Source organism: Salvelinus fontinalis, chromosome 39 (genome assembly GCF_029448725.1).
Source record: "Salvelinus fontinalis isolate EN_2023a chromosome 39, ASM2944872v1, whole genome shotgun sequence".
Lineage (NCBI taxonomy): Eukaryota > Metazoa > Chordata > Actinopteri > Salmoniformes > Salmonidae > Salvelinus > Salvelinus fontinalis.
Window position 1 is genome coordinate 22,823,549 of NC_074703.1, and position 26,757 is coordinate 22,850,305.

The window sequence follows — 26,757 nt, forward strand, 5'->3', positions numbered from 1 at the left end:
GGAAGTTTGGTGCCACCTTAATTGGGTTGAACGGGCTTGTGGTAATGACTGAAGCGGAATAGGTGGAATGGCATCAAATACATCCAACACGTGGTTTCCAGGGGTTTGATGCCATTCTATTTGCTCCGTTCCGGCCATTATTATGAGCCGTTCTCTCCTCAGCAGCCTCCTATGCCCTAGTCTTACAACAAGTACCATGGGATCTTTCGTGACCAGAGAGTCAGGACAATCGTTTAACATATATGTGCCTTGTATTTTAAATAAATCACTGACAGTGTCAGCAGCAAAGCACCCCCACACCATCACACCTCCTCTTCCATGCTTCACGCTGGGAAACACACATGCGGCGATCATCCGTTCACCTACTTTGCGTCTCACTAAGAATTTCTAATTTGGACTCATCAGACCAAAGAACAGATTTCCACCGGTCTAATGTCCATTGCAAGTGTTTCTTGGCCCAAGCAAGTCTCTTCTTCTTATTAGTGTCCTTTAGTAGTGGTTTCTTTGCAGCAATTCGATCATGAAGGCCTGATTCATGCAGTCTTCTCTGAACAGTTGATGTTGAGATGGCTGTTACTTGAACTCTGTGAAGCATTTATTTGAGCTGCAATTGCTGAGGCTGGTAACTCTAATGAAGCTATCCTCTGCAGCAGGGTCTTCCTTTCCTGTGGCGGTCCTCATGAGAGCCAGTTTGATCATAGCACTTGACCATTTTTGAGACTGAACTTGAAGAAACTTTCAAAGTTCTTGACATTTTCCACATTGACTGACCTTCATGTCTTAAAGTAATGATGGACTGTCATTTCTCTTTGGTTATTTGATCTGTTCTTGCCATAATATGGACTTGGTCTTTTACCAAATAGGGCTATCTTGTGTATAAAATTCCAATATTTAACTTTTACACCTGTCAATTGAAATGCATTCCAGGTGACTACATCATGAAGCTGGTTGAGAGAATGGCAAGTGTGCAAAGCTGTCATAAAGGCAAATGATGGCTACTTTGAAGAATCTCAAATATAAAATATATTTTGATTTGTTAAACACTTTTTTGGTTACTACATTATTCCATATGCGTTATTTCGTAGTTGTGATGTATTTACTGTTATTCTACAATGTAGAAAATATAAAAAATAAAGAAACACCCTGGAATGAGTAGGTGTGTCCAAACTTTTGACTGGCACTGTATAAATATCTACCAATAGGTGCCATTCTTTACAGGGCATTGGACAATTTCCCTGGTTGAATCTGTATTGGAATTGCACTGCTTGACCTTACAGATTATTGTATGCGCGGGTTACAGAGATGAGGTAGTAATTCAAAAATCATTTTAAACACTATTATTGCACAGTTTGAGTCCATGCAACGTATTATGTTGTAAAATTACTATACAATACGTTTGAAACTTCAGTAGTGATCAGCTTAATAGTTTGATAAAAAACTATTTGAGTCGTGATGACTGGGAGGACGATCTGCATCATTATTGGACAAGGTGCATCGATGCATATCACTATAATGATATTGACAGATTTAACCAGGGAAATTGTCCACAAACAGATAATAATCTTCAGAGCAAATACGCAGCAGCTATACATTGAGGACACTTTGTGTAGGATACAGTCAAGTGGCAATAGTTTACACGTCAAAGTTGACTTTTCCAACTTTTTCCCATGGTCTTTTAGACACTGCACACGAGCTCTCTGCTGTAATTTCTGCAGCTGGCCGAGTGGTTTTCGGAATCCGGATATGATGAACATGTTTTTGACCAAACTTTTATCAAGCGAACCAGCAGAACGTCGAGGACATTAGGAGTAATATTACAACTTTCCCCGCGCGATAATCGGAATAAAGCGGATCATTGGAAACGTATTGATAACTTTGGAGATATTTGATTGTACAACTAGTGCAGCATTTTCAAACGAGAAGGCGTTTCACTATGGAGGAGGGATGGGAAGAAGTCAAACTTGGGCGCAGGGAGTTGTCATGTTTGTAAGGTACTTATCAACAAACTTATTATGCATGTGTTTACAGTGTAGGCCTATGTGATTTATTCGATAATAAATAACCACATATGTATAAATGTAAACGACTTAGTTGCAGGTTTCCTTCCCGTTTCTGTAAGGCAGTAAAGTGGGAAAATTCCACTAACTTTAACGACATATTGTGGGTTGACGTCACTCATACTCTGCTCTCTATGAGAGAGAACCAGCATTGTCGTTAACTTGAGTGGTAGTTTGTTACTCAAGTCTACATTCAACTTCCCAGGGTTAAGGGCTAAGGAGGAAAAGGAGGCTCATCTTTATCTGTCGTGTATCTCTCCAAGAGGACTGTCTCATGTCCACGGAGACCGTCTTACCTCCGGAAGGGCCTGCTGGGCCAGGGAAGAACCTTCAACAGGAGACAAGTCCTCTTCTCCCAAACTCTCACGGTATGACAACATGACTCTTATCCAATTGTTGTTTACTTGTTTGGTGAAGGTGTTGTACTGGTGCTCTACGTCTCTCACTTTCAATGAACACTGGTGTCAATTTACCATTGAGGGAATATTCCAACAATAATAACTTGGTCAAGATGGAAATGTAGTCATCATTGAAATCATGATCTTATTTTCCTTGCATGTCAAAATCCATCAGTTCACCGAGAACAATAATAACAACCAACATGAACCCATTCCCGCTAAATTATATTCCTGTCGTTTTACCAGACATCAGTATCTATGCACCAGCATTAGGCATGTTAATGTTTTCATTATTTCGCAATAAAGATTGAAGGAAAGCCTTGGTGACTATTAGCAGGAACCACAGCCAATTATAGTTTTTAATTAACTTTCTAGTTGCCGTGAGATTATCACATGTAAAATAAGCTTGGCCATGTTTTTTTCCTTTTCCTTCTTTCAACAGCCAGTGAACCGTTACCCATCCTATTTATACCAAGCATCATTACAGCACTGTCAAAAATAGCAAAGTAGGACAGAGTAAGCAATCACAGGGACGGGTGGCAAATGGATTTTCGCTGGACCTTCAAAGCCTTTCTCAGTTCAGACTGGATTTCCCCTCTCTCAGGAGGCTGTAGATGTTCTGAGAATAGGCTAATTTATTTCTAACTGTAATCACTAAATACAGCGATGCATCACACACTGCTACTGTAAGTGTGCATCGATCTGAGAGGGAGGGAGTCACACCAAGACTAAAGACTTGCCATCTATCAGCCCCTGCCTCTGGCTAAGATTGGGCCATATCTATCTAGAGCCACTGTGGCTCGTTCATCTATCTGCCATTGCTTACTAAACAGAGCGGCAGCATTACAGGCCTGCAACAAATACATCATCCGGCTAAGGAAAATAACATTTGCCATGTTGTGCTGAGCCATTCGTCACCTTATTTTCCAGAACCAAACAACATGAAAGGGCTATGGTTACAACCAAAACATAACCCCCCACCCCTCCCAAAAAACAGGAATTATCTGAAGCAAACGGAATTTGTTTTTTCAACTATGTCATAGACTCCCTGACAAAGGTCATGCAGCTGAAACGCGTGAGAATTTTAAAACTTTGTTTCCATTGAACATGCCATACAAATAAAGGCATTTTAATTGCATGAAGTGCGTCTTGGTCCTCTTTTTTTTATGTCATAAAGACATTGTAGATGTTTTTGACGTTGTAGCCAATTAGCTAAACATAGCAGGAATGGAGATGGCATTTTTGCATTGATCATTTATTGTACAGTATTTGATGAGGGATCACATAGTACTAATAATGTCACTCAGAGAGATGGGTCTGACCTTTTGCATAGTTATCGGAGCAGGTTTTTGCCTACGTACGTTTTTCAATGTAGATGAAGGCTGTCTTTATGGTTGTAACAATCTTGGCAGGTAGTGCACACCCGAGAGTAGAGAAAATGAGATCCAGAAATCTGGCATTGGCTTTTACCTGAACCGCCTTGCTCCCGACTCTGTTGTGTAGCCTTTCGACAACGGACAATGTTTTCTCTGGCAAAAAATAAGGCGGCCCTGACTTGGCTTGTCCTTCTGTCCCTGATATTAGTATTACGTCCACCGAAGTTGACCTTCTCCTCACCGTTTACATCTGTTTCTGAGTAGAAGTACATAATGCAACTTTTAATTTGACCAGTTGAGTTGTTCAGTGGGAGTACATGCAAACAATGTCTCTGTCTCTCTCTCCCCCACCTTCTTTTTCTGCTAACCAGTTGTTCATTTTCTTATGTTGTGTGCTTTGATCCTAGATGCTTGTGGCAGTAACGGATCACCTTCAACTACAAACCCATCCGGAACATCGTGTCCCAGAGGCAGGTCCACTGAAGGACAAAGTCACGTGACGGGGGAAAACACGACCTATTGTGACCCTGTTCGAAGTAAGTGTTACAATCAGGGGCACCTCGGGAAATCCTACTGTTACGTGTTTGCCCAGATCCTCATCTGTTACTTTCCTGGGATCCACACAAAACGCAATACCTAACAATTGTATTGTACGCATTGACAGAAACACTCTAAACACATATAGCCTTGTGCAGTAGGCAAGCCCAGCTATCATACCTGACTAATGTTTTTGTCATGAACATGTTCTGTCAGGACCTTTGGACTTGTCATAAGCTGGCATCATCAATCAACACTTGTTGTCACTAGGCCCCGTGGCAGAGTGACGTATGCCCGTTGACAGATGGTCCCTCTGAAAAGTTACCCTCCCAGCTTCAGAGAGAAATGGCAAGATGGGATGAAGTAGCATGCGTGTTCTCTCATTCTGCTATACTGGCCAATAGTTGGCATGGTTGCTCTTCTAACCCTTCAGCTTTCTGTAGTGTGAGTGAGGAAATCCTGTTGTGGTTTGGCTTTCACTGTCTAGGCCCACTTGTTTCAGCTTTCAGTGCACTTAAATCATTTTAGAAGGCACGTATAGTGTTTTAGTGTGTTTGCACTGTAGCCATGTTTAGAGTGAAGCAGAATAACATGCTTAGTTGTCCTTTTATTTGTGAGATAAAAAAATCTCCCTTACTAGCGCTGACTTTGCTGATAGCTACTTTGAGGAGAAATGTACTGGGATATGTGGTTGTCCCACCTAGCTATCTTAAAATGAATGCACGAACTGTAAGTCGCTCTCGATAAGAGCGTCTGCTAAATCAGGGTTTCTCAAACTCTCTGGTGGGGCCCCCTAGGTGCACGTTTTGGTTTATGCCGTAGCACTACACATCTGATTCAAATTATCACAGCTTGATGGTGAGTTGGTTATTTGAATCAGCTGTGTAGTGCTAGGGGAAAACCAAAATGTGCACCCGGGGGGGTCCCCCCAGGACTGAGTTTGGGAAACTGTGTGCTAAGTGACTCATGTAAATATGCTACAGGCCTGAATTATCCAGTTACTAACGAAAGAAGGGGCCATAGCAACAACAAAGGAGTCTGTGGTTATTTTGCAGTCAAGGTGATACACTCTTGGTTGTTTCTTAACCCTTTACACTCATACCGGTATACAAGTTGAAAATAATGAGCTTCTAAATTGGAACATTGTGGCTGTACATTAACATGCTATACATGACGTCAGAGCTCTGGCTCTGGGCTTCACAGCACTGTATGGGTTCTGAGGTTGAGCACCGCACGCGGCAAGAGTTAAAGACTGTTCCTTGCGTTATAAAAGTGCTGTGCACACTTTGGCGAGGTGTGGTCTGTGGCCACTTGGAGACACTCAACCAAACTCCTGTCATTTTTTTGGTCTTATGATGCACCTACCTCACATTTTCCAGGAATAGTCTTATCATGGTACTGAATGTCTCCAGAGTATTTTCAGATTTTGTTATCAACAAATGCGGGTAAAATGTACAGTAAATGTGAAATGCAGATAAAATCAGCAGTGTAATGGTTGGATTCAGTCTTGTCAGGTGAACTGTTGTGTCCTCACCTCTTTAATGTAATAATTGTCCCATTATCGCCAAACGGTTCCCTTTCAACTGTTACAATGGTTATGCATATGCTTTTCATATTTCTTCTGTAAAACATTTCAATTCCCACGAGTGTAAAGGGTTAAGCAATGTAAACGCTTCCTCATGTGTCGTTGTGCCCTTTTGTTCAGCAGAAATAATAGGGGAAACAAATAAATTGATTGGAAAGTTCTCACCGTTTTGTTTTTGAGTGGAAAGTGAATGTCAACCTATTTCCAACTCCGAGTCCCACTGAGTTAGAACAGAACAGGTTGTTTCTATTATCACAGTTCTTTCCAGAATGTTCTGCCAATTCACTACCAACCAATCTCTTGTCTGGAGGTGTCACTATTAACCCACTCACAATGCCTCTTACTGCTCGTCATTTAACCTGCCAAGTTTGCCAAAGCAATATTTTACACTTAAATCACACTGTCTTTTGCCAACAGGCTAAAGCAATCTCATTACCTCAAGATTGACTGTTGTTTGAAACAAACTTGATTAGCCACATTCCAGGTCAGAATGGTACAGCAGTAGAATCAGAAAAAGCAGCAACTCGAACTCCTCTAAAACCCTCTTGTGTTTGCCACTCCATAAGGAGAGTGTGTTGTCAGGCAACACTAATAGCAACAAAAACCTGATTGCTTCCATCCATGTAGCTGTACGAGGATTGTTTACATGCTGATGCAGCAGCTCTTTGTTTCTAGGCTGTTAAACATTTCTAGGGCGCTTTTCCGGTCTTACGCTAATGACTTCCAATTGGTTTGTTTACCGGCGCAGCTTCGTACAGGGATTTTTAAGCAAGAACTTGTCAAACTAAGGTCTCTACTGTAGCTAGCAGGTGTAAGTAGGTGTTCTGATGGTAATTGGCCACCCAAATGACCGCGGTCACCGTAATAACGGAATAGCAAGAAAAGGGTTTAAAAAAAACGTTGAAGTCAATTTTCTCCTCTTCCTTCCTGACAAAAATACATTCCAAGGCATCATTTTAATGGACTTTCTACATTACACTTATTGCATCACAATACCAGGCAGCCATTGTGAGTGTACATGAGTCAAATTGCCACACTAATGTAGACCGTCCTGTCTTAAGTCAGCTGTTCGTTCCACACCCTAATTTTATGTATATATATATATATATATATTTTTTTTAAAGGGCTATGACTGTTATTTTATTTTCATGTAGTTCTTCATCCGTGACTTTCGGTTACATGGTTATTGTGCCAGCCCTAAGTGTAGGCAATGTAGTGTACTGTATGGTGTTCTGCATTACTTGCATGTGAAATGCATCCCTTCATCTAAAAAATAAAGAAGTCTGTGCCACCAGTTTTAATGTAGCAATTGTGGTCACCCCCCACAGACTGTGTGTTTGGGGAATATGAAAGTGAGGGAGACGACAAATCTCCTTTTGAGCGAAAGGTACAGGAACATGTTTTAGTCACTTCAAACAATGATTAAAAACCTAATCTGTGTATAGAGGGCCTGCTTGACTCTAATGAAGCCCTCGCTTACTGAAACAGGAAATCATCTTACTGACCACGTAGTGCCACTTTATTCCTTTTTCTTTCCTCCCGCTGTCCGATTTCCAACTTGTTGGGTGCCCTAGGCTGCATGGGATCTGTCTGGGTCTGTTGTTTTTTATTAGCCTGAATCAAAACGGAATAGCTGGCGCTTGTTATTTGAAAATGTTGTCTATTTCTGTCTTAAAGGGGAACTTCAACCCCAATATCAGCCTTTGCCTAACCCCTTCCCCCCAAAATTATGCGTTCAGGTGAAGTTGTGGGTGGGGAGATGCTCATAAATATTCATTTTGCTGGTGGGTAAACTTAGTTGTACCTGATCCCAACACTTTCTCACTAAAGCATACTTACCAGAAGCCCACTGGCACACACTGATAGTACAATTCTGTTCATTGCAAGTATATTAGGCTCTGGACAGTTGGCCCACAGTGGTAAGGCGCTGAGTTCTTTATCTATTGCCACCTGTGGTGTAAGTTCGATATTTATTGTGTTCTTGCTTTGGGAAGAATAGTGCAATCATCACCTTCAAAATGAAAATCAGGGATTCAATTCAATCCAACCCGCATTGCAGTAGCTCTTTTTGGGGGGCTCACGAGTGGTGCAGTGGTCCAATGCACTGCATCTCAGTGCTAGTGTCATTACAGACACCCTGGTTCAAATCCAGGCTGTATCACAACCGGCCGTGATTGTGAGTCCCATAGGGCGTTGCACAATTGGCACAGCGTCGTCCGGTGTAGGCTGTCATTGTAAATAAGAATTTGCTCTTAACTGACTTGCCTAGTTAAATAAAGGTTAAATATAATGGTCAAATGTACTCTAATTGGTTTTGGGCACTGTAAAAAAGAAAGAAATACTTACTACTACCAGGGAGACCCCCCTGTTACAGGTATAGTTTCACTTTTCAGAATTAAAAGTATATGGGCACAGGACAAATATCTGCTCTTTGTGGGATTAGAACTCACAACCAGTGAACTATGAGCCAACTGTTTTAGCAGACTGTGCCAGTCATAGCGATTGGGAAAATAGTTAGCATGACCACCATTGTCATCTGTCTTTTGACGATGGATGTAGCAATGAATATAAACGTATAATCCTCACACTAAGGTACTGTTCAAAAGTTTGGGGTCACTTAGAAATGTCCTTGTTTTTGAATGAAAGACAATTTTTTTGGTCCATTTTAAATGACATAAAATTGATCAGAAATAGTGTAGACATTGTTAACGTTGTAAATGACTATTGTAGCTGGTAACGGCTAATTAAAAAAAATATATAATAATAATAACATACAATTATGGAATATATACAGAGGCCCATGATCAGCAACCATCACTCCTGTGTTCCAATGGCACGTTGTGTTAGCTAATCCAAGTTTATAATTTTCAAAGGCTAATTGATAATTAGAAAACCCTTTTGCAATTATGTTAGCACAGTTGAAAACTGATGTTCTGATTTAAAGAAGCAATAAAGCTGGCCTTCTTTAGACTAGTTGAGTATCTAGAGCATCAGCATTTGTGGGTTAGATTCTATTAAAAATCAGCTGTTTCCAGCTACAATAGTCATTTACAACATTAACAATGTCTACACTGTATTTTGGATCAATTTGATGTTATTTTAATGGACAAAAAATTTGCTTTTCTTTCAAAAACAAGGACATTTCTAAGTGACCCCAAACTTTTGAACAGTAGTGTACATGTTTTTCTTTTCTTCATAAAAGCACAGGTGGCTGTGTGAAACGGTAAGCAAAAATGTTGAATTTGATCATATGTGGAAACGAGCCTTACTGCATTTTGAATTTCGTTTAACGTCAGTAGTCAAGGAAGCATTTTGCTAAATATATTGGCACACATTGGCAGACCATTGCCAAATAAGGCACGCTGTCATCGGCTTTTATAGTAAGCGTTGAGGTGGTACCACCCAGCACATCTAGAAGGGAGTGTACTTCATACCGAACTCCTCCTTTGAGATGACATAGAGGAACCTTCTCAAGCTAGAGTAGAGTTGATCCGCTAGGGGTAAATAGAGCTCGATTTACTACTAAAAGACAAATATATCACTTTTGCCGCAAACTGTTAAAATTAAGACCAGAATTGAGTTGTTTCACTACAACTTAGTAGTAGAAGTTACTCTTCAACAGTTAAACTTGCATTATTTAGCTCAAGTTATTTCTGACCTTAATTATGCAAAGCGTGAAGGGCATGTATGTTCAGGTCACTGTTTTTTGTTAGAGCACTTTGCCTGTAAGGCCCCAGTATGTGCCAGCTAGTAGGGTCTTGTGTGGCTCGAGCCCTAAGGGAATACACTCAGGTGATATCTCCTCCAGACTGGGCTTTGGCTCTGCAGGCCCGGGCCTTAAATAAATTGCCATGACCTAACGCCAGTTTTAGGTGTTTAATCGCCACATTATTCACTGTGATTGTCAAATAGTTGAAGTGCTCTCGCAGTGGATAAAGAAGAACCCTGGCTGCTGAACTGATTATTAATATTTATTTATTTTATCTTGAGGGAAATTCTGAAGGGAAGTCGTGAGGTCAAATAACATGGCTGTCGCCTTGAAAAGAAAGACATTAGTGTGGCCTTTGTGTGAATCCCTGATTGTGCTTTTACTCTGGAAGCTTCAAGGTTATTACCCGGGTGCAGATATTACCTTTTTAGGTAGTTCATATTTGACACCTTCAATGGTAGATGTATGTCGATGAATTGTTGCAGAAGAGCTTGCTTATTGATGCCTCAATATAGCATCTATGAAATGAATGCAGAATAGTGAGAGATCCAGCAATCGTCATTGTTTTGAATAGCGTTGTGTAAAGATGAGTTAGACCCGCATACAAAATGTAGCACCCTAGTAAACAGGGTAAGATCCTGTGAACTCCAGAAACGTTCCTATATCATCAAAATTCAAAAAATGTGTCTCATTGTTTTTGTGCTCTTCTTTCTGCCAAAAAGAACAGCATGGTTGTTGTTATCCAAGAGCTACATCTTGTAATCCAGTAGACCCCTGTCTCTACTGAAAAAAAATGTGTCTAAAGCAAGAGCGCATTAAAAACAGAGGTGTAATTTTCAAGTGATTACTTACCAGTGGGTCATGGAATCAAAAAGAGTATAAATAGGGTGAAATGGTAGCACAGGGGTTGATTTCAAATGGCCATTGTAATTATTTCCTCATTGTCTTGCTGTAGATGGATTTCATATTGGACATTTCAAGCATTCAAATGAGCATTTCCAGAAGTGTCATTGTGGATGTTTTAAACAAAAAAAGAGATTGAGAATACTTAAGTGAAATGATTTTGTTAGGTTGCAGCCTTGTTCTAAAATGTATTAAATTGTTTTCCCCCCTCATCAATCTACACACAATACCCCATAATGACAAAGCAAAAACACGTTTTTAGAATTTGTTGCTAATTTATTAAAAGTTCAAAAACATATCAAATTTGCATAAGCATTCAGGCCCTTTACTCAGTACTTTGTTGAAGCACTTTGGCAGCAATTACAGCGTAGTGTTCTTGAGTATGATGCGACATGCTTGGCACACCTGTATTTGGTGAGTTTCTCCCATTCTTCTCTGCAGATCCTCTCAAGCTCTGTCAGGTTGGATGGGGAGCGTTGCTGCACAGCTATTTTCTGGTCTCTCCAGAGATCTTCGATCAGGTTCAAGTCCGGGCTCTGACTGGGCCACTCAAGGACATTCAGAAACTCCTGTGTTGTCTTGGCTGTGTGGTTAGGGTTGTTGTCCTGTTGGAAGGTGAACATCTTGAGGTCCTGAGTGCTCTGGAGCAGGTTTTGATCAAGGATCTCGCTGTACTTTGCTCCGTTCATCTTTACTTCAATCCTGACTAGTCTCCCAGTCTTAACCGCTGACAAAACATCCACCCAGCATGATGCTGCCACCACCATGCTTCCCCAGAGGGATGGTGCCAGGTTTCTTCCAGATGTGACGCTTGGCATTCAGGGCAAAGAGTTAAATCTTGGTTTCATCAGACCAGAGAATCTTGTTTCTCATGGTCTGAGAGTATTTAGGTGCCTTTTGGCAAACTCCAAGCTGCTGTCATGTGTATTACTGAGGAGTGGCTTCCATTTGGCCACTCTACCATAAAGGCCTGATTTGGTGGAGTGCTGCAGATATGGTTGTTCTTCTGGAAGGTTCTCTAATCGCCACAGAGGAACTGTGGAGCTCTGTCAGAGTGACCATCGGGTTCTTAGTCACCTCCATGACCAAGGCTCTTCTCCCCCGATTTCTCAGTTTGGCCAGGCTGTCAGCTCTAGGAAGAGTCTTGGTGGTTCCAAACTTCTTCCATTTAAGAATGACGGAGGCCACTGTGTTCTTGGGGACCTTCAATGCTGCAGACATTTTTTAGTACCCTTCCCCAGATCTGTGCCTCGACACAATCCTGTCTTGGAGTTCTACGGACAATTCCTTTGACCTCATGGCTTTGTTTTAGCTCTGACGTGCATTGCTAACTGTGGGACCTTATATAGACAGGTGTGTGCCTTTCCAAATCATGTCCAATCACAGGTGGACTCCAAACAAGTTGTAGACACTTAAATGTAAACAGGATGCACCTGAGCTCAATTTCGAGTCTAATAGCAAAGGGTCTGAATACTTATGTAAATAAGGTATTTCAGTTTTTTTATTTGTAATACATTTGCAAAAATTCCTACAAACTTGTTTTCACTTTCATTATGGGGTATTATGTGTAGATTGCTGAGGATTTTTATTTAATCCATTTTAGAATCAGGCTGTAATGTAACAATGTGGAAAAAGTCAATGGGTCTGAATACTATCTGAAGGCACTGTATGCACAGCCATCTATGTACTGAAATCTTATACACAAGTATTTCAAATGTGTGGATATCTTATCACCGCCATAATGCAAACAAACAAGGTTATTGGGTATGGAGAACGAAATATTGTTTTGCGATGTTGGAGGGAGGATTTAAATACTCAAACACATTCAAATTGTCATTTTTTGTATTAATTGTAAAACACACAGGCCTAGATCTCATTCCCTAGTTTACCTGTCTTCTTGGAGCAGTCAGAGCAGGTGTGCACAGAGCTCCACTGTATCAACTCTACTACAAAGGCTCTGCTGCATTACCTGAACAGCAACGCCCTAGTGCAGCTCCACTCTGGTTCCCAAACCAACTCCATAGCACAGAGGGATTGCCTTGGAGAAGAGAGAAGGAAAGCTCTCTCTCTCACACACACACACAGGGTCCCACTTCAAATGAGAGCAGTGCAGGAGGGATTACTTGGCTTCTAACAGGGTTTTGGCTCCAACATTAAGGTTAAAACCCTTTTCTATTACAGAGATCTCTAGTGATGGTGCCCCCACGATGTTTGCAGGTTCACCACCTCTGGTAGGTCATTCTGCCATGGCTCTGATCACTGGACTGTGACTGAGGACCCGGCTGGGCTGGCTCCATTCAGACACCGTGCAGACGGCGCTCCCCGGCTCGAGCTGAAATCAATACGGCCGTCTCCGTTAAAAACGTACTCAGAGGCAGACTAGCACCTCTGTCCCCTAGTCTGATCACACAGCTTAAGGCCCTGATTGGCACCTCTGAAGACAAAGACCGTTGACCCACAGCTGTCCCATTAGCTGTGGTTAATGCTCAGATTGATACTGAGCAAATAAAGGAACCATGTCTATAGATATTCTTTATAGACTGACTGCCCCATACAGACCCTATACTAGCTGGCTGTTATGGACAGCTCAGTTTTGCCTAGTTTCTTTTGTCGTTTTTTGTTGTTGATTTGGAATGCATCTGTTCTCCTCTCAGGTGCTGTTAGTACAGTAATGCCCTCCCTCCAGATGCATTGTCCCCCGTTTGAGTTTCAAACAAGTCTGTTTCCTGTGGAATTTGTAGCTAACTTCAGCATAGAGATTTAGACATTTGTGGAATCTGTGAGTCATCAATGTAACTGAAATTGAAAATAATCTCCTCATCCCTGCACCCCCCCCCCCCCCTCTTCACTCCACTTCGCTGTTGCTTAATTTTGGTTTTGAGTTGTTAGAGAGAGGGTGGAGCACTCTGCGAGTATGGAGTCTGGCAGCTCCCCTAGGCCTGCTCTGAGTCACGTCATAATTGATCTTTATAGAAAATGTGGTAGATGCCTGTGTAAAGCATAAATCTGTGCTATATGTGAATTTTCTCAAACTTGTGAAGACATGTTTACATTTGATTACTACGTTGCTCTCAGATGCAAACAGATTGGGGAGGAATTTGGATTTTATAAAACTTAAGACAGAATCACAGCACAGGTCTTTAAAAAAAATCTTAGATGAAAAGGAGGGAGAAAAGTAATTCAACAGTGCTCAGATTTTAAGGCTGTGGTCGATGTCCTTGATCTGTTCTGTTATGCTACATTAGCACCACACCAAATTCCACACAACACAAGAGGGGGAAAGAGAAGAACTTCTACGCCTGTGAGCTTTTGGCGTTTGCACAATGTGAATGATTTTCCTCTCAATGCGATTCATTTCAGAGAAAACGGCATCTCATTGGGTGTTTTTAATGATTTAGATAGCAGTCAGACATATTCATCTCGCCAAATGTTCCGTTTTGAAATCGAAGGATAATTGATGATAGCCTCCGCCTCCCCCAAGGGCGCCTGAAAGGTTCAGGTCGTCGAATCAAGCGCTTGTCTTTCACGTTGCCTTCTCCGCTGTAAAATGTAATTAAGCAGAACAAGGTCCGAAGGGGTTATTTTTTTCCCCCTCAATCAGCGGCGAAATTACCAAATTTGAAATGAGTAAATCCCAGACGCCCTGCTTTCCTTGTCATTGTTATCAGGAGGGTGAGCGAGAGGCAGTCTAAAATAGGGAAGAGACTGCAAACAAGGGAAAGAGAGAATATTAAAACACTCAAGTGTCAGATCACTACAGCAGGTTACATTTGAAGGCCCAAATTTGAATGATCATTTGTCACAGAGAATTAAGTGTGCCACGGTGAAAACCAGCTGAGTAGTAGTAACTTTCCTCATTCAAAACAGCAAGAAAATAAGACATTACTGTAGATATGGATGTTTCTCCAGGAGTTAGATGCTATATTATAAAATACCATCAGAATAGAGGGTAGGAGGGCTAATGGAGTTAAAACACATCTGTCGCATAACATGTCACATCCTGCTGATAGAGTATCCTATCAGAGAAGGTAATTTAGTTCCCTCAACGGGCACAGATGGCCCGTCGTCACTAGGCTAAGCTGAATAGAGCTGTGTGCGATCAGTTGGACGGTTACTTTTTTTAGTATAGGAGTGATCTGACATTACCACGACAACCACCACAGAGTCATCCTGAGATTGTCACATGTTTTGTTCTGTTGAAGCATGATACATTTTCCTGTTACGCTGCATGTGTTGAATGTCTTCCTGCTTTACCATGTTTTAGGGGAATGCTAGTCTGTCTCCATTAATTAGTTAGACTAGGCTTGTTGGACTAGCTTATCCAGGCTATTCTAAGCTACAGCACCCTAACACTCATCAACATTTTCACGCTAGATTTTCTATTTAATCAATTTGAATGCAATTAAAATGCCATTTTTACGCCTGGTACTCACATGTACAATGATCACAGCCTGGGGTTGTGTTGAGTTGGAGTAGTTGAAAGGACAACTCCATGATGATTCTGACATTGCATGTCGCTTCCAACAACCTGTCCTCTGACACAATAAAGAAAGTCCTTGTCACAGAGTTGGAAGGTCAAACTGTAAATGAGCTTTGATATGCCGAAGGAAAATTTTAAATCAGAGCCTTTGTAATAACATTTATGGTGCTATTTTTTCCCCCCTTCTCTACATATAATACTCCTGGTTTTGCGTGTATAACTATGGGAATGGGAGACGTATAATTTCTAATGAGAAAATATATCCCTTTGGATTGAGCAACCCAGCCAGCCAGACATTACAGGGGTGTTTGTTAGGAGGGGAAACGCCACCCCAGGCTGTTTAGGGGATGATGAGACCGCTGCTAGGTCATGGGCACATTCACAAATTAGCATTTCGATCAACCAGGTATAAGGTCGGAACATGTACAGGAAACATGTTTATAATATGTACATATGTAACGAGTACAAAGATAAACAAACAAGTTACTTGAAGAATTACCATTTTAAGTGTCTTTCAGTGTTTTTGAAAGAGATGCTCCTGTTGGATTAGTTTACATCTTGTTTGTCATATTTGTCCGTTTTATTTTCTTCCTGTGAGTATTCCACAGTGCAGTTGACAAGCATGCTGTATCTGGCTAGCTATTAGGAGATGGGGCTGGATGGATCTGTTTAGCCTGCTGACATGTGACATTTGAATAACTAACTGTATGTTCTTTATGATAGGCATCCTAATAGGTCTCTGCAAACACAACTCTCTATCCCGTTAATATTAAAAAGGATTGAGCCATAGAAGCACAGTGATCTAGTTTTTCAATCGAGCTCCTGCCTTACCTACGACTTATAATAATGGTAGTGTGCAAATGAGAATTTCCAAGCTGCCCTGTTTTGACCTCCTTAGTTATATTATTGTTTATATTTGACATATGAGTTGATGTTCATATTCCTGGTGGGTCAGTGTGATATACTCGTGTCTTTTGGGTGCAATTTTGAATTCTTCCTATAGGACCTATTTTCTGGCACACAAAAAAAACGTTTGTGTTTATACACAGTTTTACATACAGAGCGATCCCGCACACAGACCGTAGCGCGCTCTAGGCGCACCGGCGCTGCTGTCCCCATGGCGTGGGGTACTACTTGCTGAAGACTTGGTGACAAATGGCAATTATATTTGTGTGTTCTTCATGAATCCATCAAACACTGGCCTTTTAGAAACAAATGCTCCCGAGATATTTGAGCCTGTCAGATATAAGGGACCAAATTGGGATGCTGCTTAGACAGTCAAGAACCACTCACCCCCCAGTTCCCTCTGATATGTTTGACAGCCTGTGTAGAGGAATACTCCATGTATTATTCAGCTACAGATGTACACTCTCAACAGTTGTTGTGTTAGAAATAGGGTGGTTAGAAGTCCAATTGGAAGTGTGTTTTTTCCTCCTCTCCTAAACATGTTTTTTTAATACGATCTGTCAGGTTGTGTACGTCCACCAGATCCGAACAAGTTTTTGTGGTAAACCACTCAACTGTTCAATTTTAATCGCTTATGATTATTTAAACTTCTGGGAGGAGCAAATTTATTTATTTTTTTTCATGGGGGATATGTTTCCTTGTCTGGATAGGAATATTGACTTTGTAGTGCATTTATATTACATAGGCATTTATATTGTATACCCGATCTATAGAGTATACAGTTGTTATCCAAGTTGATGTTTTACTGTTATTGTCTATTGCTGCTAGTTCTATTTCTCTCTTATTACCAGAAGGAGTTATACAGTATATTTTACATTCTACTAGCTGGCTTGGTTCAGTGTGGTTACATGGTTCATCATGCCATCTTCGTCTCCCATTGCCTTTTCTGGATACAAATAAAAATGTCTGCCAGAGACACTGGGAACCTGTCCCTGGAAACGTGTCTTCCTAGGCTCGCACGTGAACCACTTTCTAGTGTCGGAAACCCAAACCGCAGCTTTTTTATCTGGTGGTTTCCTAATAACTATTTATACTTCGTAAATTGAAAGCTTGACTTTCTCCAAAGGGAAAGGTAATTCTGCTGGCTGAGGCAGAGAATAGACAGACTGTGCGTTGGTCGTTTGTGGAGGCCTCCATGACCTCTGTATGAGAAAAGAGACTGCTTTATTACACAAGCTGCTATGGGTAATTTATTTCATAGGCAAATGTCGTCTTTTAGGCCAGAGTGTGGTGTCACATAGTCCTGCCTACATATTGTGTTTGTACCCACCCACTAGGCTATGTCAGTAAAGGGTATTGAGCTTATTATATATCACTTTTTACATTTACACCTTTTTGTCCCCAATTTCGTGTTATCCAATTGGTAGTTAGTCTGGTCTCATTGCTGCAACTCCCCTACGGACTCCGGAGAGGCGAAGGTCGAGAGCCATGCGCCGCACTGCTTCTTGACACACTGCTCGCTGAACCCGGAAGCCAGCCGCACCCATGTGTCAGCGGAAACGCCGTCCAACTGACAACCGAAGTCAGCTTGCAGGCGCCCGGCCCGCCACAAGGAGTTGCCAGAGCACGATGAGACAAGGAAATCCCGGCCAGCCAAACACTCCCGTAAGCCGGACAACGATGGGCCAATTGTGCGCCGCCTCATGGGTCTCCCGGTCACGGCCTGCTGTGACACAGCCTGGGATCGAACCCGAGGCTGTAGTGACGCGACGCAGTGCCTTAGACCACTGCGCCACTCGTGAGACAAGCTTAATATAACTTCTGTACTAGTTCATATAATGGTGTGTTTGTTGCCGATTCTGAATTCCACTGTTGCAAAATGTGCCTTATTACAGGATAGATTGTTGATGTTCACTATAGAAGAACAAAATTGATATCACACCAGTTACATGTGGATATAGTGAAAGAAAACAGCAAGCAATTGTTGAATCTCCTTTTTAGCCACCGTAGTTTACTAACAATATCACGTAAAAAGCTGTCAAATCTATCAACCTGGGTTTAAATCAGAGCCTAATGAATTCTCATTTGTGCCAACTAGTTGTCTAATTCAAATTGCATTGAAACCTGATCCCAGAAGTCTATTTGTTTATAGAGGCAGCATGCGGACCACTGTACGAGGAGACAAAGCAGTGTCTGTTTTTAATTGCATTGTTTTACATCTACATTCTCATCAGAGAGGTCTCCCTGGGTGCTGAGAGTGTTGTTAAAAAAAAAGGTTGGCTAGATCTCGATTTTTCCCTTCTCTTGTTAACAATTTGTACTAGTTGGTGAGCAGACAGGAACGACAGAACAGGCGTATGCAGATCGCTGTTTGGCGCATCCACTTTGACTTGGAGAAATTCAGGTACAGTAGTAGCACTCTGCAAATCAACACTACATCGTGTGGCTGTCGCCAACAAAGTTCCCCTGTGAGCGTCGTATTGCCGCCCGGGCCGCCGCTTGTACTGCACTCGCACCCTAAAATGCAGAGTTTGTGAAAAAGAAAGGGGGAGAAACCCTAAAGAGCTGAATAATTCAACGGAGATCAATAAGTCACCGTGCTGCTACTTGTCTCTCCTTTGTGATGCAGATGGAAGGTAATGCAGGAGCTAGCTCCCTGTAGAGCTGAAGGTGTAGGAGTCTCTTCCACTGGAAATGTCACCGCTCGCTTTATTTTATCAGATGCCCGACGTTCATTTGTTCGGGGGTTGACTCTTCATGGCTGGCTGCTACCTGTCACACGTGGAGCGACTGTAAGAGGGTGAAGAGCCAGAGCTTTGAGAAAGGGGAAGGGAAATCACTACTCTACTGTAGCAGAGGCAGGAATGCATGATCAGTCTTTCTCTTAACTCTCACCTGGGTGAGAACGCTTGTTCACTCACTGTTCACCTACAGGGATACTGTACTTTGTGTTCATTTGGCTGTGGTGAGGGTTGCATCTTCTCCTGTGCTCTTTTATTTGTTAAGGCTCCACGATGGCAGTACAAGAAAAGGACAGTTGTTGAAGGTTTAGCCTCGGGATTCCCGTATCTGTTCTGATGGTATGAAAAGATCAAAACGAGAAGTCTTGAGGGTTACAAAAAAGTAACCTTAAGTGACTTATTTGGTACTTGTCATGTGCACAGAAAGACACGCAGTAGCTTGAACCTTCGAAACATCCTTCTCTATAAAACCTGAGTCGAGAATAAATGCCATGTTCTCAGTCAAACATGCTGAAAGCACAGTAAGTGCTCTCTAACTGAAAAGAGAGGAGTGTGACATTTTTTAAATAAAAAAACTTTCCCCATCCAGCTCAACCCCAGCCTACCGCCTCTGCGCAGGGAGAGCTCGACGAGGGAGGAGAAGATACTGCTTCTGCCAGGAGTCAAAATGACCACCAATCCTCCACCGGCCTGAGTAACGGCAATGGAATCCGCCGGCAATGTTCCTGTGGGGCGGAGCAGCACAGGAAGCAGCACCCATCGCCCGGCGTCTCCCAAAAGAGCCAGCTTCGTTCCGGCGTCTCCCAGAAGATGCAGAGCCAGCTTCGTTCCAGCCTGTCGGTCAACAGCGACAGCAGCAGACGGAGTAAGGGAAGCTCCACCGGATCTCACAAGCCTGGGACGTTACCAGAGGGTGAGTTATAAGTACTGGGCGCCGACTGTACACACACATACTCTGTCTTATATAGAACACACACTCTCACCAGTAGGTAAGTACTGTGCTCCAACTTAAGGTCATTAGAGTCACTCACACACTAATAATCACACAATGAACACACACATCCCTCGTCTGCTTGGCTTGACGTTCCTCTAGCACTTCATCAACACCTTTTTAGTGCAGGTCTTCCACCATTAAAAGGCTATTTGTGGAGGAATAGACAGTCAAAAATGAACAGATTCTGTCGGTTGTATTATTTTAATGATGAAAGTACACTTTCATTTGGTCAAGACCTGCTTCCTATGGCTTTATTTTCGTCAACAACAACCGAAAGGATGGATTTTACAATTCAGGGGGAACCATCATTTCATCTGGTGTTGTGCGGAGGTGAGTGTTATGAAGGTGATTGGCGTTCTGAATGACTAATGGTCAGTAAGGTGTGACCCGCTAATGAGGCTGAGCCGCCCAGGTTGCCTGCGAAGTGTCATCCCTCCTTTCATACCTCCCTCCCTCTGCATGGGCCCATGTCTGTCCTCCAGTCTCCAGCCCCACTGTGGCTCCTCATTAACAGTGGCTCTGTCTGTCTGGGAGTCACACACAAACACATCCTCTTTTTATCTTGTAACAGCTATCTGTTATCTGCTATCCATTATCTAACCTGCCTGCTGCTCCCTGCTTATCATCGCCTCGTCTCTGACTCCGCTCGCTTTGTCTTTTTACTTTGTCTTATAGAGGAAGAGGGAGTAAAAATAAGATGGGATGATAGGAAGTGTGAAATGTGTGATACAGTGAGTTCCAAAAGTATTGGGACAGTGACACATTTTTTAAAATGTTCGCTCTGTACTCCAGCACTTTGGATTTGAAATGATACAATGACTGAGGTTAAAGTGCAGACTACCAGCTATAATTTTTGGGTATTGTCGTCCATATCGGGTGAACCGTTTCGAAATTACAGCACTTCTTGTACGTAGTCCCCCCATTTTAGCGGACCGAAAGTATTGGGACAAAATTCACTTATGTGTGTTAAAGTAGTCACGTTTATTATTTGGTCCTATATTCATAGCTCACAATGATTACATCAAGCTTGTGACTCGTACAACCTTGTTGGATGCATTCGCTGTTTGTTTTGGAGAGTAGAAGTATAAGAGTAGAATAAGAGTAGAAGATGTTTCCAAACACACCTTCAGTAATGTGGATGCTACCATGATTCTGGGTAGTCCTGAATGAAACCCTCACATTAAAGCTAACAGTCTGCACTTTAACCTCATAGTCATTGTATCACTTCAAATCCAAAGTGCTGGAGTGCGGAGCCAAAACAACATACTTTTGGAGCTCACTGTGTGTTTTTATTATGGATTGGGGAATTTGAGATTGTCTTCACCAAGGTTAAGCTATTTGAAATATGCAGCAGATTGATGGTAGGGCTAAGACTAACAAGTGATAGAGTTCCCTATAAATATAAGGTATGATACAAGTTAAATATTCACCAATGATGTATTCCACCGGTGTCATATTTTCTTCCACGTCTTAATTGGCAAAGAGAAATAGCAGCAACAGTTCAATAAGTCCGTCTCATTACAGCTTTTGTGTTGCTTATTTTTCGACTTGTGTTTTCCAAGTCAATATGTTCACACTCAAGTATTTATTTCCCGGCGGAAAACAGCAAGCTGTTGTGTTTTAATGTTTACATGGATTACCATAATCTGTTTGCCTGTGAAATGAGCTACTAAACAGCTCCTCTGGAAGAGGACCGAGCTCAGGGGATTCTACAACAGAGCATTCTTGGCACATGATCTCTAGCACTGAAATAAAGCTGTGATAAGTTCTGTATACGCTACTGACTGAAGAGTCGTTTACCGCTCGTCTTTTAGTCAGGCTGGGGGTCGGTTGGGGTCTTTTTGTGTTTTTTTATTTGTTGTATAATCAATTATGATTTCAGCTCCTTAAGTCCCATTCAATACTTTTTAAGGCCTTTGTGGTGACTGATTTGGAATGCTGTCTTTTGTTTTCTTTGCTCTGTCGTCACACCTTGGTTTGTGTGTATATTCCCCATAGCCACAAGTTTGACCCTCGTTCATGCGTTATGGACTTGCACTGTAAAGGCTACCGCATGGGGTGGGCCTCTCCTCTCAATCGCTCTCTCTCCCTGTGCTTGGCAGGCAGCTAGGCAGTATCCTGGCCCTCCACCCAACAGTCTCTCTTCATTTTGAATGTTTTCGTTTGGTCTCGATGGTGTGCAGCCATTCCAGCTTGTTTTATGTCATGCTGCTCCTCTTTTTGATGTGAGCCTTTGGAGTTTTTTCCCCCAGATGTCTCAAACAATTTCCTCTGATGCACTCGCCGCTGTTTTTGGCCCTCCAGAATCTGGGCATCTTCGCCGCGGCCTGACATTAAACATGAACGATCTCTCACTGAGGCGGTGTCAATTTGCGCCGTATTTTTCTTTGTGGTAGGAGAGATGTCTGGCGTTCTTGTGTACATGACCCAGCCCCCTTCTGTAAGGTTTTCACTAATCGCTGCTGTTGAATTATACATCCAAGTGAATCGCTAACTAAGATGCCCCAACTGCTTGATGCTATGGACAGTATTTAGATCATTTTGTATCAGAACAGTGTACTGTTCTGGTACTAGCTTAATTATTGCAAGGCGTCTTTCAAGGTTTGAGAGGCTTTGAGGTTTCATCATTTGACATTTGACATTGGCAAAGTTCTGCTCGTTCCACTTTCTCTAGTAGTACACGCGCGCTTTCAGTTCTAGAATACGGTGCACAATATGTAAAGTATCATGAGTTCATGTTTTTTTTCAATAACTTAATGTCATCGTTTCAAAAGCTGAAAAATGCAGAGTTTCTTCGAAAGCGTCTCCGTTGTAGTTTTGCCTATGATTTATCTGCGTTCAAACATCTTTGGGAACACAATTGTTTCATTCTATCTGGTTTGTATGTGATACAGCGTCGCTGGTCAAGCTTTGCAGCCTGCCTGTGTCGGGGAACAGGGAAAAACCCCAACTTTGATTGCTCAAACATGAGCGTTCAGCATTCCTCAGCCCGTCCCGTCCTCTCCTCTTTTCCTTCTCCTTCGTTCTCTTCCTCAAACCCAGTCAGAAAGGAGCCCTGTCGTTCTGACAGGCTGAGATGAAAGTTCTGAAAATGCGCTCTGATTGTCCTGGCATTTGTCTGCATCCATATCCATGTCTTGCAGCTCCAAAGCTCTTCTGGGCTTTGACTACAGTGTGGGTAGAGGTGCATGTTCTGGCCGGAGAGGGTGGTAGGGAGAGCCTTCTCAGCTCCTTGCATGGTACAGAAAAAAGCACGGCAGAGGAGATCTGTGACGTAGTACACAGGACTTAGTACAAAGATGTTTATTCATTTCAACTAACATTTGTTTAAAATGCTTGCATGTGCGCTGATTTATTTTAATTCTACATGTTCTTTACTTATTGTTTTGTCTAAATCTGTTGTCCGTCTTTTGTTTTTACTGTGTACCACCTGATTTTCATGTAACGGCCGTTAGTGCATGACATTACTTACGTTCTGAACAAAAAACGGAATAATAAATTCCATAAAATAAAACGGCAGCTGTCTCATTGGTGAAGCAGAGAGGAGGGTTCTCCATCCGTTCATTGGAAGACAACAGTGATTTGGCGTCGTGCTCCCCAGCCACGTAAAAGGACGAAGAAGAGGTTGAATGTTAATCAGTGATGAGGAAAACGGCAGCATTGGCACAACAATTTGCCAGGGAGACGAATTCGGACTTTGCTAATCAGCTTTACGTAATCACGTCTGCATTTGCATGATAATGCCCCAATTATTAAGAAAGCTGCTAATCAAAACTCAAAAGTGGAATTCAGTCTCTTTTGGAATTTTCCCTGATTCCATTTGGCTCTCCCTGCTTAGTCTGCATCTTCTACTCAGTTTACACTCTCTCTCTTATACACACACACACACACACACACACACACACACACACACACACACACACACACACACACACACACACACACACACACACACACACACACACACACAGGTTCACGCCCACACAATACACACAAACAGTCATGGACACAGTTTCATCCATAGAGACAATATTCTAGTATTGACTATACTACTGTTGTTCCATTTCATTCTGTGGTTCTGTCTGTTTTGCAAATTATTTTGTCAGTTAATAGTGCTAGTCTGTTATCTTGCCCTATTTACTGTTAGGACATTATCATACTGTACGTGTCTGAGTAATTGGCCAGTCTGATTTGTGACTGTATAACTGCCTGAGCCCTGCTCAAGGCTTCTGATTACAAAGGACCAGGGATTAACTCGCTCTGTTCCTGGCAGGAGTTTAATCAGATTTTTCCCACTGGCTTTTAATAGGGTTTAGTTCTTGTTTTCTGTTTGTTTGCTTTGTATTTGATCATGCATTTTGTGGTTTTCTGTGTTTTTTTTTTCATCTATCCTTCATCCTTTTTCATCATCCTGCACCCGTCTCTATTGCCATGGTATGTTGGACCCAGACTGCTGTGTCCACTGCATCCTGGCCTGTCTGTTCTGTGAGTTCCTGACCCTGTGCAACATGGTGCTGGCCCAGGCTAGCTGTGGCACCTGCACCTCGGAGGGCTGCTGCTGCTGCTGCTGCGCTGAGGACATGGGAGACGACTGCAACTGCCCCTGCGACGACATGGACTGTGGCATCATGGACGCCTGCTGCGAGTCCTCCGACTGCCTGGAGATCTGCATGGAGTGCTGCGGCATCTGCTTCCCCACATAGGAAGGACCATGATGGGGACGGGATTGGGAATGATGGCCGTAGTGCTACTGCTACCTGTACTTTACACTCCAGCAGAGGGAGGGAGAGAGGGAAAGTGTGTGTGGGTTAATGTTAGCATATGTGCGTGTGTACAAGTGCATGCCTTCGCTATAAGCCCACAGAGAGAGCTATTAATCTACACTGGGCCTTTCTGCCAACATGGCCAAGCAGGGGCCAAAAATAGTTTAGAAATGCTTTTGTTACGTACCACAAGTATAAACGTGTTATTTTAATTGACCAAAGTGTGTTTACTGTTGACAACTATGTTAATCAGCTCCTTAAAAAGTATTACTTTAGATGCCTTATTGGAAAGGAAGATCATCTCTATCGTTTCAGGAATCCTATCCGACTGACATCTTTGCCTTTAAAAGTGTTCTTCTCTTTCACTACCAAACTGTCAATGCCTGATGCAAAATCAAAGGAATACATATTTTACCTTGATATTTAGCAGCCTTTTTGTGTGTTTTAGTCAGTACTGTATGACACTGTAATAACGTTGATGTTTCTGGGATGTGTTTTTCCTACTCATATTAATACACCTTCATGACACCCATTCATGAACAATGTGCGTCAACCGATCAGAACAGCTGTAGTTCTAGTCCATATCTACTGTAGTTTGCAGAACGATACGTATTGAAAAGCTTCACGTAAAGGAAGTTTGAAGATCAGCACTAAATCCGGTAGATTTGTGTATACCTTTTCTGTTAACAATGTATTTAATCACTTAGACACATTTTAGTTGTCTTTCGGATTCAAGTGTCCTTGAGTTACTTACAGAACTGCACAAATGAAGCTCCGTTACGTATAACCAATGCTAATCTCGGAAACGTAGAACTAAAATCTCTATCGCTTGTTAGTTGTCCCATCCCAGTTTCTTTTGACAGATGTTACGATACCATTTTTGCTACGTAGTCTAATAATAGCAAAATATCTACCTGTGTCAACAAATCTCTTTGAGAAGGAGTGATGGATCACAGGCAGGGTTACCTACAGGGTTAACATGGAGTTAAAGGACGTCTGGGTTGTCCGCCTCTGGAGTATGCTGCCATTGCTGTTATTAGATCAGAGGAGATTTTGATTTAGGCCTACCGTCAGCAGTTCAGATATGAGTAGTATTATTCTTGTCAGATTGTTCCTGATTGTTGGCCTGATATAACTAATGATTTAATGAACATTTGAGTTATACTGTAGCGTGTGCCCTCACGCAATGTTAAAGCCATATTGTTGGAGCTAATGGTTTTAGTCTATCCTGAAGACTCTCACCATGGTTTTCACCTGTCAGTCTTTCAAGCCGTGAATATACTGGATACACATTGGAAATACTGGCTTCCTGGAATATACAAGGGATAAAACATTTGTCCGACTGGTGAATTGCACAACATTTTCTTATTGTAGGAAACAATGTTTTTATATTGTTGACGATCAATTATTTGCTCAGTCTTACACTCACTTTGACATACTGTACGGTACGACGGTTACTTCTGTGATGTTATTTAGCATGTATTTGGGATGCTGCCTCCAGTATTATTTGTTCAACTGCACTCTTTAGTAACAGAAAGTGACAAGGAATTATAACATGGCTGACCCTGTTTGCCATAAGCGGCTTTTGGATTACAAGTGAACGACTCGCGACACAATAAAGGAAATATTCTGAACTGTCAGATTCGGAGGAGAAGAGAATCCTAAACTTAATGCACAACATTTTTTTTTTTTCAGCAGATTTTTCTCCCCCCTCTTAATTCTGTGTATCAAGTTGAGTTCGTGGTGAATCATTTTCCTCGGTCTGGAAGAAAAGATTTGCTTTGATCTTGTTTTAGTGATACTTAACACGGGGACTCATTTAGTGTGTTGCTATTCTAAATGGTAATGTTCCTTCTCTTCACACCATCAAAGATAATGTGATGTCACATCTTAGGCTTGCTCCTCTAATGGGCGATTGTTGTTATGTTTAAAGGAGTTGGAAGGACACCTCCGCAGCAGATAGTGTTCCGTCGCACGCTGTATGAAACTAAGCCGCAGACCTCTTAACATTCGTATGATAAACTAACACGGTCGTTCTCTGGATACGCAGGCCTATTAACAGGAACAACACTATAGATAATGTGAAGACATAGTGTTTACATGTATTTATCTTTTTTCTCTCAAACTAGTATGTTTTTATATTCTGTCAATGAGTTGATGTGTATGTGATTATACTGTACCGTCTTCACCGTTTCTATCTTCTAGAAGACCTCTTTTCACTGCATTAGCATACAACACACTTTGTAGGTTATACATTAATTCAGAACCATGTCTGAAATAATAAAACATTTAAAAAAATAAGTATGAA

General features: G+C 42.0%; 1 protein-coding gene across 1 annotated transcript; it reads left to right on the forward strand.

The window, feature by feature from the left end:
• Nucleotides 1–1,478: 1,478 nt before the first annotated feature.
• LOC129838666 (myoD family inhibitor domain-containing protein-like) lies at nucleotides 1,479–26,757 on the forward strand. The gene is made up of 5 exons (XM_055905787.1): nucleotides 1,479–1,991; nucleotides 2,263–2,425; nucleotides 4,239–4,367; nucleotides 19,282–19,605; nucleotides 24,136–26,757. Exons 2-5 carry the CDS (start codon nucleotides 2,332–2,334, stop codon nucleotides 24,387–24,389), a joined length of 801 nt encoding a protein of 266 aa, XP_055761762.1. The 5' UTR covers nucleotides 1,479–1,991; nucleotides 2,263–2,331; the 3' UTR covers nucleotides 24,390–26,757.